The sequence below is a fragment of the Gymnodraco acuticeps genome, unplaced genomic scaffold (genome assembly GCF_902827175.1).
Source record: "Gymnodraco acuticeps unplaced genomic scaffold, fGymAcu1.1, whole genome shotgun sequence".
NCBI classification, from domain to species: Eukaryota; Metazoa; Chordata; class Actinopteri; order Perciformes; family Bathydraconidae; genus Gymnodraco; species Gymnodraco acuticeps.
The window spans coordinates 4,382,637-4,398,638 of NW_022990135.1; the positions used below are offsets into that span (position 1 = coordinate 4,382,637).

General features: G+C 39.3%; 1 protein-coding gene and 1 long non-coding RNA gene across 4 annotated transcripts; both read left to right on the forward strand.

The window, feature by feature from the left end:
- The first annotated feature begins 82 nt into the window (after nt 1-82).
- On the forward strand, nt 83-5,948 carry nfkbiz (nuclear factor of kappa light polypeptide gene enhancer in B-cells inhibitor, zeta). 2 transcript variants are annotated; one of them, XM_034217062.1, is made up of 11 exons: nt 83-351; nt 1,021-1,125; nt 2,756-2,844; nt 3,173-3,462; nt 3,946-4,051; nt 4,130-4,276; nt 4,445-4,508; nt 4,590-4,759; nt 4,835-4,939; nt 5,096-5,263; nt 5,392-5,948. In XM_034217062.1, exons 2-11 carry the CDS (start codon nt 1,065-1,067, stop codon nt 5,431-5,433), a joined length of 1,242 nt encoding a protein of 413 aa, XP_034072953.1. In that variant the 5' UTR covers nt 83-351; nt 1,021-1,064; the 3' UTR covers nt 5,434-5,948. The 2 variants fall into 2 exon arrangements, with proteins under 2 accessions (XP_034072953.1, XP_034072954.1); XM_034217063.1 differs by having other exon boundaries at nt 3,179-3,462.
- Nucleotides 5,949-11,283: 5,335 nt separating this feature from the next.
- LOC117546718 lies at nt 11,284-15,762 on the forward strand. Of its 2 annotated transcripts, XR_004569067.1 has the most exons (4): nt 11,284-11,497; nt 12,820-12,948; nt 14,197-14,271; nt 14,799-15,762. It is a non-coding gene; the product is annotated as an uncharacterized LOC117546718 (long non-coding RNA). The 2 variants fall into 2 exon arrangements; XR_004569066.1 differs by lacking the exon at nt 11,284-11,497 and having other exon boundaries at nt 12,768-12,948.
- The last annotated feature ends 240 nt before the right edge of the window (nt 15,763-16,002 follow it).

A 16,002-nucleotide genomic window follows, 5' to 3' on the forward strand; every position in this document is an offset into this window, starting at 1 on the left:
TGAGTAGCCAGCTATTAAGAAATATTATAGCATAAACAAAGTCATAAGACGTGTGTGTGACAGAACTTGGGAAGGCTTCCAATTCCTGCTAATGCGTTCTCACTTTAATAACAGAAGGTTTCTGTCTGTGCCAACACAACACGCTGGTGTTTTTTTTGGACTGCAGCCAAGCCTAACCTGCTTTTCTTGAGGGTTATATATGGGCAACACACCGGAGCTGATACAAGGGGAGTGGTTAGTGCCAACAACACACGCATGTTAGTCAACTCGTGCTCTTTCACTAGTGTAGTCTTCCACCTCTACAACACGGAGGCTTCAGCCTGCGGGTCCTCACTCTGTAGAACTTGAGAAGTAAGTGTTACCACTCATTTACTCTGTTTGCTTTTAAATGTCACTTGTCATTATAAAAAGCATTGTTTGTGTGCTTTATTGAAAACTAGCAGAGAAATGTTGTTTAAAAATATAAAACTAATGCTTTCACTTCGCTAAAAGGACTTTTCTATCTGATCTGGAGTTGAGTTACTCATTGACTTATAAAGGCTGTATTGTACCGTGGTTTTGCAACACATTGAGCTCATTTGCATATTAACTGAACCTTTATGCCCTGTTTTTCCGCTGAATAAATGGACTTTAAACTCACTTGAGTTTTTAATATTGTGATTAATATGCACATACTTTTTGTAGAGCAGGATTTAATTTATATTCTTTAAAAAAGAAGAAGCACATCCTCATTTGAGCATCAGCTTACAATTAAATGGGAAAAACATACTTTTTGTCATTTGAGACAACTGAATTCACCCTATAGGATTAGCTCCATGGTTTATTTTTTTAAATGTTTAGGACATTTATTTTGAAATTAAGTGAACTCATCTTTGGAACCTGTGAAACCAGGAAGTAGATCCAGGTGTTTCGCAGCAGTTGTTCCTCAATCTGTTGTTGAGTCAGTCTTTTTTTTAATTGTATTATCACACCCTGTGTTTGACACTTCTGTTGTGCTGACAGACACACTTTGCTTTCCAGGTTTATTGGACAAGGGAAAAGTCCAGTAAAAAAACTCCATACACATGTTGGATCCGAGAAAGAGCGAGTTTCTACCAATGGGGGCCAACTTCAACCAGAATCCAGGTCAGATGAAATGATAAGATCCATGAAAGAATGAAAACCACACACATACTTCTTTTATCTGCTTGTTCCTGAACATTTGATGCATTGCGTTGAGTACACAGGGGAATGAGGAAGTATGTGTGTTGTGTTTGTCCCACTCGACATTAGAGAACACTTCACACTTGACTTTAACCTTCTGGCGAAAGACGAATTTTTTAGACCCAAAAGTAAACACGTGATATACGTAAAATGATAAACCACATTTTTACTACACACTTTCTACATTTGATTAACTCTGTATTTGAACAGGATACGTTTAAGTTACACTTTAATATGTTAATCTTTTGCTACTTATCACTTTATATTCCACATTCAGATACATTTCATATATGGGAGTGGCTATATACAGGACCGTCCTGTACACAACGCCAAATGACTATAAACAGGACCGTCCTGTACACAACGCCAAATGACTATAAACAGGACCGTCCTGTACACAACGCCAAATGACTATAAACAGGACCGTCCTGTACACAACGCCAAATGACTATAAACAGGACCGTCCTGTACACAACGCCAAATGACTATATACAGGACCGTCCTGTACACAACCCTCTGAAATGGCTATATACAGGACCGTCCTGTAAACAGCTCTCTGAAATGGCTATATACAGGACGGTCCTGTATATAGCCATTTCAGAGACCCTATATACAGGACCGTCCTGTATATAGCCATTTCAGGGCTTCTGTGCAGGACCGTCCTGTATATAGTCATTTCAGAGAACTGTGTACAGGACGGTCCTGTATATAGCCATTTCAGAGAGCTGTGTACAGGACGGTCCTGTATATAGCCATTTGGCGTTGTGTACAGGACCGTCCTGTATATAGCCATTTCAGGGCTTCTGTGCAGGACCGTCCTGTATATAGTCATTTCAGAGAGCTGTGTACAGGACGGTCCTGTATATAGCCATTTGGCGTTGTGTACAGGACCGTCCTGTATATAGCCTCGGCCTTCATATATAACAGACTTACGTTCTGTAATAGTCCTTTATGCTATATAGTTGACCGCAGGTCATGGAGAGTAATAAGGTATCCGTAGACCTTTGTATGAAGCATCTTTATTTACTTAACAGGTCTTCAGCCATGATACATACATGGATCCTAGATGCGGGCTTGTATACACACAGTATCACTCCGCAGCCGCACCCCATCAGTAACGCGGCACTATACACGTTCTTCCCTGTTTGTATGCTCTATAAAGGACCCTGAATACATTTGATTGGTTTATCGATTTTCTAGGTCTGGTCATTTCGAGTTTTCTCTTCTGTGTTTGTGTATCATCTGCAAAAACTAGATGATACAAACTATAATTATATATTACCTGACTTTTTTAAACCTGTTTTTAAATCATACACACAAAAGAGAAAACAATTGACATCAGACTTAGAAAGGGATTACCTGATTTTCTCGTTTCTCCCTATACTTACTTACACTAACAGGGACAATTTCATTTGCTGGAATTGTAATCAACAATTTCTTCAGCACTTTGACTTGAGCAACTAGAGTCTGTCTCACCCATGGTTGTTTGCCCAATACGTTGAATGCATGTATGCTTTTGAGGATTGTTAAACAGGCCTTTTCTTTCTCTCAGGCTTCCTTATCGCTGATCCCGGGCCACCAGAATACGCCTACGCCATGCACAAGAAGACTGTGAAGGAATTGCTCATGATGAGGCGCTTTGTAAGTCACAGCAACATGACAAGACATGTTTAAGATAGCTTTAAAGCAAGTGTTAATGTAGGGTTTGTTTTTTTCCCAGGATATGTTGCAATCAACTTAATTAATTGCGTGTTCTCAAATGTTACATGTTATTTCTTCTAGTTTTGATTATGAGGAAGTTCCTTCAGTATGAGGAAGAGGATAAGCATTCCTCCACAAGGGAAAGTTGTTAGTATGAGGAAGAGGATAAGCATTCCTCCACAAGGGAAAGTTGTTAGTATACAAATGCAGGCAGTGGCAAATGTGTCTTCAAAATCCCCTAAAATACATTCATACGCTTGTCTTTAAGAAACAGAACTGCCTGCAGGACGACAAAAACTTCATCCATGAATTCAAAACGGCAAAGTCTGAAGCAATTGACGTCGACGTGAGCCCTCAGCTGTTTGGCCCTCCAGGATACCCCCATATAAGTAATGGTTTTCCTGAAAATGGCCACACTTCCCCTCAACAACTGCAACATCCCACTCCTGCTGATGGAGGGAAGCTCACTTTATTTCACTGGCAGATCCAGCAGCAGGCGCAGAGGCTCGGGGGGGCTTCTCCTGAGCTGCTCAGCATGCAGGACGCCGATGGAGACACGTAAGTATTGATGAAATAGCTCAAATGTGTGCATATTCAAAAACATATCCTATATGGCTTCGTTCTCTAATGAATATTTTTATTTTGGTTAGTCATATCGTAAGGATTTTTAGGAGAATTAAAAATATGAAGAAATTATTGACTTGAACATTTTTTTATATTGGTTTTATAAAGTCATGAATTAATGAGAGTAGTCAGAAAAAAAGTTGTAATATTATGATGATAAGTTATTAATAATAAAATAATATTTAAAGAAAATAACTGTTACATTATATAATTTGTGATTCAATTAGAATAAAGTTGTTATTTATTATTTCCCAAAGGTATTTTGTTGACCTTTGGCATTCAAGTCACTCTATTCTATCCCAATAAATATTATAATTCTGCCTTGACACAAATCCTAAGCAAATTAACCTTAACATTATGGACGTAACGTGCATGTGAATTTATTTTTGATTGCTCTTTTTCTTTCCCAACGGCCAGAGTCCTTCACATAGCAGTAGCACAAGGGAGGCGAGCTCTGGCTTTTGTGATCGCTACCAAAATGTCTCAATGTGGCTCTCTGGACATCAAAGAACACAATGGGCAGGTACAAACACTGAAGTAGCTTATCTGTGTTCATCACACATCAAATGCAGATGAGTAAAGCGATGACCTTTGTTAACAGACGGCTCTTCAGATAGCAGCTGCCACCAACCAGCAGCTCATAGTCCAGGACCTGCTGGTGCACGGAGCTCAGATCAACACCAGGGACCTGTGGGGCCGCTCCCCTCTGCATCTGTGTGCAGAGAAAGGACATTTTCTCAGCCTGCAGGTATGAAATAACTGAAAATGCATAACACTGTTGCAGCAGTGTCATCTCGATGCAATTAATAACAACAGTTTTCATTTCAAATTCATAACGTTTTATCCCTTGTGCACCCATTAAAATATTTAAAGCTACTTTTTTTCTGACCTATTTTCAACACATGTATTTCCACAGAGCATCTGCAGGACTTTAAAGGTGACTGGTCAGCAGGTGGATACTGAAATGTTCAACTATGATGGTGAGTATGTTTTATTGAAGTTTAAAGCTGGTTTGTAGGAAGTGTCCTTGTGATTTAATCCTGCTGTTCTCTGTTTTACAGGTTTAACTCCATTGCATGCAGCTGTCTTGTCTCACAACGCTGTGGTTAAAGAGCTGAGGACTCTGGAAAATCTGTGCTCATATATGGCAAAGAAGCTGGCGCAGAGGGCACACATGTACGTCAAGTGTATCAAGACTCTCCTGCTTACGGGAGCCTCCAGTGGGACGAAGGTAACTATTCAAATCATTTGACTTTGGTACATGGTACATGTCGCATCACTTTGAAGCTTGCATTGTTTTGTGCAGGATCAAAAAAGTGGAAGGACGTGTCTTCACATGGCTGCCGAGGAGGCCAACATGGAGCTGTTCAACATGTTCCTGGACCAGCCGCAGTCAGCTGTAAATGTTAAGGTTAGTCATTGTATTTGCAATCAAAGGGAAACTCACTCACACACACACACACACACACACACACACACACACACACACACACACACACACACACACACACACACACACACACACACACACTGCACGTTATTTAATGTACGGTTCTGTACGTTTCAGACATTCAGCGGCAACACGGCCCTGCACATAGTCAGCTCTTTGCAAAATCATAAACGTCAAGTGGAAGCTGTGAAGCTGCTGATGAGGAAAGGTGCGGACCCCGGGGCCAGGAACTTTGAAAATGAACTGCCGTGTCAGCTGGTGCCCAGAGGACCCACTGGGGAAAAGGTAATTCTGATCCCTTCAAACAAAGGCAATAATAGGTTGTTTGTTTATTAAGTATAAGTGTGTAGAAGTGTAAGTTGTCGAAACATCTAATTATTAATTGCTGATCTGATTTCTTACATTTCTTTCAGGTGCAGCAGTTGCTGAAAGGAAATATTTACATGCTTAAGTGAAGCTCAGAAACACTGTCAGTCAGACAGTCCAATCTATTATTATATTATTTGCCAAAAAAGGCAGATGCTGGTTGTTTCAGTGAAACATGCTTATTGTTCATTACCATGTAATGCTCAAGGAGAAAGTGAGGGTATGAATTTATTTTTCTTTTGTTTATTAACACTAAGGATTGGGAATATGCTCTGTAAATCAATATTTGTTTTGGGTGATTTATGATTATTTCTGAGAAGTTTTTATAGTTGTGGGTGTTTTCTTTCTTTTAATAAAACAGTTTTTAAGAGATTTTAGTTCTTTGGTTAAGTGAAAGAGTTTTGTTTATTATTATATTTTGAAATCAGTTAGTTAACATGTTTGGTATTTTAAAATGTTCCATTTTGGTGTTTTTATTTTAAAATTCTTCATGCATTTCCTCAAATGTTTAATATTGCAGTTGAACAGTTTGTGTATTCATACTCTGTGCCCTAAAAACCTGCATTGGGAAATAAAATGACGTGCAATAAAGTTTAAGAGGTGATTGTTTGTATTACATTATTTGTCACTCTTCAGCGTACTAAGATAAGCCTACTAAGAACATTTGAATGCAAACTTGCTCGTTGTAAGCTTTAGGGTTATGAGTTCAATTCTTATTAAGGTAATGTGACTTTTTTGGCTCAACTCCTAAATGAATGACTTATTTCACGAGTTGCTCTTATTGCATACTGTATGTTTATGTAACACTGCCTGTCAGATGGCTTAGCTCAGTGTGATAAAGAAGCCCTCAGAAAGCATGAGGTTGTGAGTTCAACTCCCACAGTGTGCAATATGTTTATCAATTTGTCGTTAGATCCAACACCAAGAGAGAAGAAATCAAAAGCTCTAACACAAATATGGAAAGCGCATCTGATCATACTGATAGATGTTGGGTTAGAAGATCTGAGGTTGTGTGTTTGATTCATACTTGGTGCAGTAACTTTATAAATCCAATTTCCCACAGAAGAAGAACAAATGTGTCCCTGTGACTGTGAAGTGTGTTCAGTCATATAGCTCAGAGTGGAAGATGGGTGGTCTGTCGAGCTGAGGTTGAGTGTTTGGTTCCTGCTTGGGTCGACCACAAAGAAAATTACTTTGAAAGGTTATTATATTGTTTCTATGAGATTTCATAGCTCATGGACTTATGAGGAAGCTCAGTAGAGCTGATGTTGTGTGTTCGATACTTAGGTTTTTAAGGTCCAACACCCATAATAAATGAGTCCAACATGCAGAGGTTGTGACACAAACTCTACCAGATACCTCATATCTGATAGCTCAGAGAGATACAAGACTGTCCTGAAGCACTGAAGCACTGAAGCCTTAGGTTTGATCCTCATGAAGTGCAGTGATTTTTCCAAATACAACACCCACCCAGTAAAAATGTGTTTTGAAGTCCAAGACCCAAAGTGTATAATTAGGTTACCAAGTGACACAGGGTCAACCCAGGACAAATGGCTCACAGGGATAAACCACAGCCTCGCCAGGTTGAGCTGAGGTTTTGGGTTCGATCCCCATAAGGTGCATAGATTTTTGGAAGTTTAATACCCAAAGTGCAGAATTAGATTACCAAACAAAGGTTTATTGTCCCAGGTCAAATGGCTGACTGGGATAAAACACTGCCTTGAAGACTGGAGGTTCTGGGTTCAATCATCTTTATTTGCACTGGTTTTCAGGTAACACATCCAAAATGGTGTACAGTAAAAATGTAGTCCAAGACCCAAAGTGTAGAATTAGGTTACCAAGCGACACAGAATCAACCCAGGTCAGATGGCTCACAGGGATAAAACACTGCCTTGAACACAGGAGGTTGAGGGTTCAATGCTTATCATTGGCAGGGACTTTTAAGGTCAAGCACCCGATATAATGACAGTACAAGTTATTATAGTTTTACATTAACATCTGGTGGTAGTGCAATTCCGTTCCATACTATACTATGACTTTCTTCACATTGACTTTGTTTCACAACCCCTACCAAGAGACAGTCTCTACCAGAAAACTGACAGAGAGCTCATGTCCTTTAGCTCAGAGTGATATGAGAAGGATCAGAAGACCAGAGGTTTTGAGTTTGATTCTTAGAGGGAGCAGTGATATTAAACATCCAGATTAAAGAAGAGCAGAGTTTTACATTTACTTGTGTCCATGGTAACTGTTCTAGGCACAGCTTTGTGACAAACTACACAATTACTTTTTTTACATTTCCTTTTTGAAACAAAGTCTTGGACAGTTGAACAATGACTGTCTCCGATCTGATAGCTCAGAGTGATACTACGCTGCTCAGGTAAACTGAGGTTTAAGGTTCGATCCCCATGAGGTGCAGGGATTTTCTGGAGTCCAAGACCCAAGTGGAAATATTACCAAACGCAACACATATGGGCCAGGGCAAATGGCTGACTGGGATAAAGCACTGCCTTGAAGACTGGAGGTTGTTGATTCAAACCTCTTTATTTCCACTGGTTTTTCAGGTAAAACATTCAAAATGAGGTAAAGAAGAGTTTTTCATTTATAAATGTTGGTGGCACAATTATGTAACTTACTTACAAGGATAGTTTTATTCAGATGGACTGCACTATGACTTATTTTATTTCCTTTTTTACATTTGTATTTGTCACATAATCTACCAAACAACAGGTCACTGTCTCAATCTAATAGCTCAGAGTGATACAACGCTGCTCAGGTGAGCTGAGGTTTTGGGTTCGATCCCCATGAGGTGCATTGATTGTTGGAAGTTTAACACCCAAAGTGCAGAACTAGATTACCAAACGAAAAAGTATTGTCCCAGGTCAAATGGCTCACTGGGATAAAACACTGCCTTGAAGACTGAAGGTTGTGGGTTCAATCTTCTTTATTTGCACTGGTTTTCAGGTAAAACGTCCAAAATGGTGTGAAAAAAGCGTAGAGAAGAGTTTTTCATTTTAAAATGTTGGTGGCACAATTGTATGACATACTTACAAGGATAGTTTTATTGGATGCACTGCACAATAACTTGTTATTTCCTTTTTTACATTTTCATTGTGACATAATCTACCAAACAACCTGAGACTTCCACAAATGAAATAGCTCAGTGGGATACAACGCTGCTCAGGTGAGCAGGAGTCTTGGGTTCGATCCTCATGAGGTCCATGCATTTTACAGTTTACACTGTTTTCACAGTCTAACCATCCAAAGTAGAGAATGACTTTACCAAATGAGATGCTACAGTCACTGGTCAATTGGCTCAGAGGGATAGAAGACGGGTTAGAAAGTCTGAGGTTGTGTGTTCGAGTCCTCGTGAGCTATAGTGATTTTTAAAGTGCTTTACTCAAAATGAAGAAGATAAATGCGCCCGGAGCACAGGTCTTCATGTACATGTGTTGGTGGCCGGATTGGGTCTGTTCTCGGCATTAAGGCGCCCGTGTCGAGTTCAGGTCTGCTGCTTAGCATGTACGGGTTCGAGACTCGGAGTAGCTGAGTTAGGCATACTAAGTGAGGCAGGTAGTTCATACTAAGTGAGGCAGGTAGTGCACAGTAGATGAGGCAGGTAGTTCATAGTAAGTGAGGCAGGTAGTTGAGGCAGGTAGTTCATACTAAGTGAGGCAGGTAGTGCACAGTAAGTAAGGCAGGTAGTTGAGACAGTAAGTGAGGCAGTAAGGTAGGGTAGGAGTGTCGCATAGGAGAGGCAGGTAGCGTAGGATAAGAGAGGCAGGTAGCGAAGAGTAGGCGAGGTAGGATAAGAGAGGTAGGTGGCGTAGGAGAGCAGAACGAGTAGATCAAGATTTTAAAAAGCAGAAAATCTTTTTTTTTGCTTTTTTTTCAGATTTTTGCTTCTTTTGGTCCTGAAAAGCAGCACCGCAGCCGCAGGGGGGATTCGAACCCTGGCATCTAGGATTCTTCACTGGGTCATACAAAGAAGGAAGGTTTAAGTTATATTTATCATGACAAGTAATAATCACCTTTAAAAAAAAAAATAAGACATACATTTATTTTATACGTCATTATTAATGACCTTTAGAAACTATTTATGATTTTCTAAAGGCATTTCACATTTTAACAACATTATTTGCTAATTATTGTGGATTTAATTAACTTTTCTATGACTTTTTGCAGTTTAATGATTTTCTGCTCTGACTTTTTAAACAACTTTTTATGAAAAATGTAATTGTTTTTTGTAACTTCTCTTTGGCAAACATTGTAATTAAATTCTTGTGACTTTTAATCATTCTTATGAATTTGTTGCTATACTATATACTATGACTTTCCTATGACTTTTATTAAGGCAAACTATACTATGACTTTTTCTGACACTAAATTACGCATGGCGCAGTAAACTATTATGGCATTTCTAAAGTTTTTACTTTCCTAAGACTTTCTGAACACATTTAAAGGTTTGCGCTTACTAAGGCTTTTAAATGCCATACTTTACCACGAGTGGAGGAAGAAGAGCAGAAGTGAAGAAACCCGGCCGTCCTCAGATTTGTTCCAGAAACTCTGCACTCATCTTGGGGACAAATGAAGAGAGGGAAGACAGCGTTAGGATTATTCTGGTTTAAGACATTTTCAAAACTAGTTTTTCTCTCTACTTTTTCAGGTATTTATTGTGCATTTTTAAAATATTCTTCACCTCGGGAAACAAATATTTCGTCAAAAAAGTAAGGCGTACAGAAGGGTTGATGTTATCTCAGGGACTGATGGCTGCTGTATTTCTGTATGTGGTTATTCTTTCCCTTTTCATTATTTATAGAATATTTAGAGTGGTTAAATGTATTCTTTCTGCATTAAAGGTGGGGTAGGTAAGTTTGAGAAACCGGCTCGAGATACACTTGTTGTTATATTCCATGGAATGCTCTTAACATCCCGATAGCAATGAATATCTGAAGTGCTTTGACACAAAATCCATAAAAAAAATGTAATCTGTGGAAGCTGTAGTACTGTAAAAAGCACGACCAATCATCTGAGCCGGCCCGGCTAAAATAACTGGACGGCCTACCTGCCAGTCAGCCTTCCATCTGTGCACAAACTTATCTCGTGCCCTCATTGGTCATCTGCGTGTTCGTGTGTGTTGGAGGAGGGGCTCTGTGAGGGTTTCTCCAAAATGACCTACCCCACCTTTAAGTACTTAAGTACTTTTTACTGATTAAACATATATTTTCTCAAGAAACATCAACATGATTTTTTTATGACAAATACAATAATACATTTGTCACGGTTTCCTAAACTATGAAATTAAATCAAGCCATTCTACATCAGCTCACCTTCTACTCATACTTAAAATAAAGCCTCCTCCCCCACTGGTTTCAGTGAGTGGAAGACGATAAAACACAGCTTTACATTTGTCAAAATACCTGTCAGAAAATAGAAGATAATGAATCTCGTGTATTTCAACAAGTAGCTTCATAGATGTTACTAAAAGTGTTAAAAGTAAATCCGTTTCTGAACACATTCAGGAGCCTGATGCACCACAGGAGATTTAAATTATCTTAGTATTCAGGACAACAAACATGTTGGCACAGAAAGCTTTTAAAATTAAAAACATAAAAGGTAAACATTAAACTATATAAATACAATATACATGTAGTGTCTTACATAAAACAGTACTGTTTACGCTACGCCAGTGTGAGGTTGTAAACACGGAAGTGGAACGTGACTAAAACACTTTCAGACCTTTCTGATAAAAGTTAGCGTTACTGTGAGTAAACCTGACCCACGCGTAAAACAACAACACTGTCTACTAACAGTATTTACTTACCAATGTTGACGGGATATCAGAATGCGCAGGTTGTTTGTAGAGAAAACGTCAACAAGTTATTCCACACCGGTGCCGTGCTGCTTCTCTGCACGATGAGACTTCCGGGGTGTTTCCTGCAGAGTGACTATTTCCTGCAGAGAGGCTCAACTGCTGAACGCATCACATGTAAACAACGTAGTAAACTATAATCTAGTAGTTCTGCAGCAAAACTGTGGATTAAAAAGGGATACAAATTAATGTATGGAAGATTCATGCAACGCTGACGCATGCGTAAAGTGGATAGATCGACACATTACGCGCACCTTTACCTCGATGAAGGTGCGCAGTGAAAAGTAAGTACAAGTAGGCTATTGTACTGAAGTACTTAAGTAAAAAAGTAGTTCCATTTAATGTTACTTTATACTTCTACTCCACTAAGAGGTAAATATTGTTTATTTTTACTCGTTTATTTTAACACTCATAGTTATTTGTACATATAAAACGATAGTTACGGCTGTAACTGGCTCTATGAGTCTCGTGCTTTAGCACTGGATATGTCCATCGCGCGCATGCGCAGCTCGAGTACCAATAACAACAAAGTCACCTGTGACCCACGTGACACCAGAGGCCTGTAGGCCTACTACGAAGCAGGATTTTCGCTTAGTCGGCTAACTTCAGCGAAAACTCGGGGTTTCCGGTCCTACGACGCTGGTTCTCTTTTTAGCAGGCTAGATCTCCATGGTAATTTATGCTGAGCGGCTAACCTGCCCCGGAGCAGGTTAGGTTGCAGGCTAAGAGCTCAACTCAGTGAAAGCACTGCCTGCTGACCAATCAGAGCTCAGTGTGCGGAGTTTAAAGCGATCAAGTCATATTACAGGAGAAAGGAAATACAGAAAGAGACAGCCGGCAAAAATCAACTGACTGTGTGAACGTGAACATTAATAGAATATCACCTCCCATCTTCAGAGCAATCTGACTATAATAACATTAGTGTTAAGAAAGCTTAATTAAATATCTGCCACAACATAAGTAACCGGATCAGAGTAACATTAAGTAGGCCTACAGTCCGCGGCATATCACATCATAATCATATATGTCCTTATCTGAGTCAGCTGAGCCGTATCTGGCCGTGCAACACTCACAGTGTCACATACTGTATTCAGAAGTATTATTTTGAGCAACACATTAAGTTGACGAAACACTCGAGACAAATGTAATGAAAGTCAGATCGTGTCTTAGACAGTGATATCATAAACCTGTTAATGTACGCATTCAAACACTTTTTCTTTTACCAGCTGTATTCACCTTGCAGGTGCAGCTATGTGGCTTTGATCCTGGATAAATTGTTTAAGTCATGGATGTTTAAAGTTTAACTTCTTCATATGTCTAATATTATAGTTGACTTTTCATTCAGGAAGTATGACGCTGTCAGTATGCTTCTCCGTGTTTGTGATTGGTCGAATACTTACTTTTCACTGCCTACCTGTTTTTTAATCGAGGTAAAGGTGTGCGTAATGTGTCGATCTTTCCACTTTACGCATGCGTCAGCGTTGCATGAATCTTCCATACATTAATTTGTATCCCTTTTAATCCACAATTTTGCTGCAGAACTACTAGATTATAGTTTACTACGTTGTTTACATGTGATGCGTTCAGCAGCTGAGCCTCTCTGCAGGAAAGAGTCACTGGAGGAAACACCCCGGAAGTGTCATCGTGCAGAGAAGCAGCACGGCACCGGTGTGGAATAACTTGTTGACGTTTTCTCTACAAACAACCTGCGCATTCTGATATCCCGTCAACATTGGTAAGTAAATACTGTTAGTAGACAGTGTTGTTGTTTTACGCGTGGGTCAGGTTTACTCACAGTAACGCTAACTTTTATCAGAAAGGTCTGAAAGTGTTTTTGTCACGTTCCACTTCCGTGTTTACAAACTCACAATGGCGTAGCGTAAACAGTACTGTTTTATGTAAGACACTACATGTATATTGTATTTATATAGTTTAATGTTTACCTTTTATGTTTTTAATTTTAAAAGCTTTATGTGCCAACATGTTTGTTGTCCTGAATACTAAGGTAATTTAAATCTCCTGTGGTGCATCAGGCTCCTGAATGTGTTCAGAAACGGATTTACTTTTAACACTTTTAGTAACATCTATGAAGCTACTTGTTGAAATACACGAGATTCATTATCTTCTATTTTCTGACAGGTATTTTGACAAATGTAAAGCTGTGTTTTATCGTCTTCCACTCACTGAAACCAGTGGGGGAGGAGGCTTTATTTTAAGTATGAGTAGAAGGTGAGCTGATGTAGAATGGCTTGATTTAATTTCATAGTTTAGGAAACCGTGACAAATGTATTATTGTATTTGTCATAAAAAAATCATGTTGATGTTTCTTGAGAAAATATATGTTTAATCAGTAAAAAGTACTTAAGTACTTAAAGGTGGGGTAGGTCATTTTGGAGAAACCCTCACAGAGCCCCTCCTCCAACACACACGAACACGCAGATGACCAATGAGGGCACGAGATAAGTTTGTGCACAGATGGAAGGCTGACAGGCAGGTAGGCCGTCCAGTTATTTTAGCCGGGCCGGCTCAGATGATTGGTCGTGCTTTTTACAGCGCCACGGCTTCCACAGATTACATTTTTTTTATGGATTTTGTGTCAAAGCACTTCAGATATTCATTGCTATCGGGATGTTAAGAGCATTCCATGGAATATAACAACAAGTGTATCTCGAGCCGGTTTCTCAAACTTACCTACCCCACCTTTAATGCAGAAAGAATACATTTAACCACTCTAAATATTCTATAAATAATGAAAAGGGAAAGAATAACCACATACAGAAATACAGCAGCCATCAGTCCCTGAGATAACATCAACCCTTCTGTACGCCTTACTTTTTTGACGAAATATTTGTTTCCCGAGGTGAAGAATATTTAAAAAATGCACAATAAATACCTGAAAAAGTAGAGGGAAAAACTAGTTTTTAAAATGTCTTAAACCAGAATAATCCTAACGCTGTCTTCCCTCTCTTAATTTGTCCTCAAGATGAGTGCAGAGTTTCTGGAACAAATCTGAGGACGGCCGGGTTTCTTCACTTCTGCTCTTCTTCCTCCACTCGTGGTAAAGTATGGCATTTAAAAGCCTTAGTAAGCGCAAACCTTTAAATGTGTTCAGAAAGTCTTAGGAAAGTAAAAACTTTAGAAATGCCATAATAGTTTACTGCGCCATGCGTAATTTAGTGTCAGAAAAAGTCATAGTATAGTTTGCCTTAATAAAAGTCATAGGAAAGTCATAGTATATAGTATAGCAACAAATTCATAAGAATGATTAAAAGTCACAAGAATTTAATTACAATGTTTGCCAAAGAGAAGTTACAAAAAACAATTACATTTTTCATAAAAAGTTGTTTAAAAAGTCAGAGCAGAAAATCATTAAACTGCAAAAAGTCATAGAAAAGTTAATTAAATCCACAATAATTAGCAAATAATGTTGTTAAAATGTGAAATGCCTTTAGAAAATCATAAATAGTTTCTAAAGGTCATTAATAATGACATATAAAATAAATGTATGTCTTTTTTTTTTTTTAAAGGTGATTATTACTTGTCATGATAAATATAACTTAAACCTTCCTTCTTTGTATGACCCAGTGGCTCACCTGGTCGGGCAGGCGAACAGTGAGCCAGGAAGAATCCTTGATGCCAGGGTTCGAATCCCCCCTGCGGCTGCGGTGCTGCTTTTCAGGACCAAAAGAAGCAAAAATCTGAAAAAAAAGCAAAAAAAAAGATTTTCTGCTTTTTAAAATCTTGATCTACTCGTTCTGCTCTCCTACGCCACCTACCTCTCTTATCCTACCTCGCCTACTCTTCGCTACCTGCCTCTCTTTATCCTACGCTACCTGCCTCTCCTATGCGACACTCCTACCCTACGCTTACTGCCTCACTTACTGTCTCAACTACCTGCCTTACTTACTGTGCACTACCTGCCTCACTTACTATGAACTACCTGTCTCATCTACTGTGCACTACCTGCCTCATCTACTGTGCACTACCTGCCTCACTTAGTATGAACTACCTGCCTCACTTAGTATGCCTAACTCAGCCACTCCGAGTCTCGAACCCCGTACATGCTAAGCAGCAGACCTGAACTCGACACGGGCGCCTTAATGCCGAGAACAGACCCAATCCGGCCACCAACACATGTACATAAAGACCTGTGCTCCGGGCGCATTTATCTTCTTCATTTTGAGTAAAGCACTTTAAAAATCACTATAGCTCACGAGGACTCGAACACACAACCTCAGACTTTCTAACCCGTCTTCTATCCCTCTGAGCCAATTGACCAGTGACTGTAGCATCTCATTTGGTAAAGTCATTCTCTACTTTGGATGGTTAGACTGTGAAAACAGTGTAAACTGTCAAATGCATGGACCTCATGAGGATCGAACCCAAGACTCCTGCTCACCTGAGCAGCGTTGTATCCCACTGAGCTATTTCATTTGTGGAAGTCTCAGGTTGTTTGGTAAATTATGTAACAATGAAAATGTAAAAAAGGAAATAACAAGTTATTGTGCAGTGCATCCAATAAAACTATCCTTGTAAGTATGTCATACAATTGTGCCACCAACATTTTAAAATGAAAAACTCTTCTCTACGCTTTTTTCACACCATTTTGGACGTTTCACCTGAAAACCAGTGCAAATAGAGAAGATTGAACCCACAACCTCCAGTCTTCAAGGAAGTGTTTTATCCCAGTGAGCCATTTGACCTGGGACAATACTTTTTCGTTTGGTAATCTAGTTCTGCACTTTGGGTGTTAAACTTCCAACAATCAATGCACCTCATGGGGATCGAA

What these genes read in the sequence shown, in the direction of transcription:
- nfkbiz (XM_034217062.1), top strand. Translation starts at nt 1,065, where the DNA reads ATGTTGGATCCGAGAAAGAGCGAGTTTCTACCAATGGGGGCCAACTTC. An exon ending in AGTCAGCTGTAAATGTTAAG is followed by an intron (nt 4,940 to 5,095) that starts GTTAGTCATTGT and finishes TGTACGTTTCAG; the next exon opens with ACATTCAGCGGCAACACGGC. An exon ending in GAGGACCCACTGGGGAAAAG is followed by an intron (nt 5,264 to 5,391) that starts GTAATTCTGATC and finishes CATTTCTTTCAG; the next exon opens with GTGCAGCAGTTGCTGAAAGG.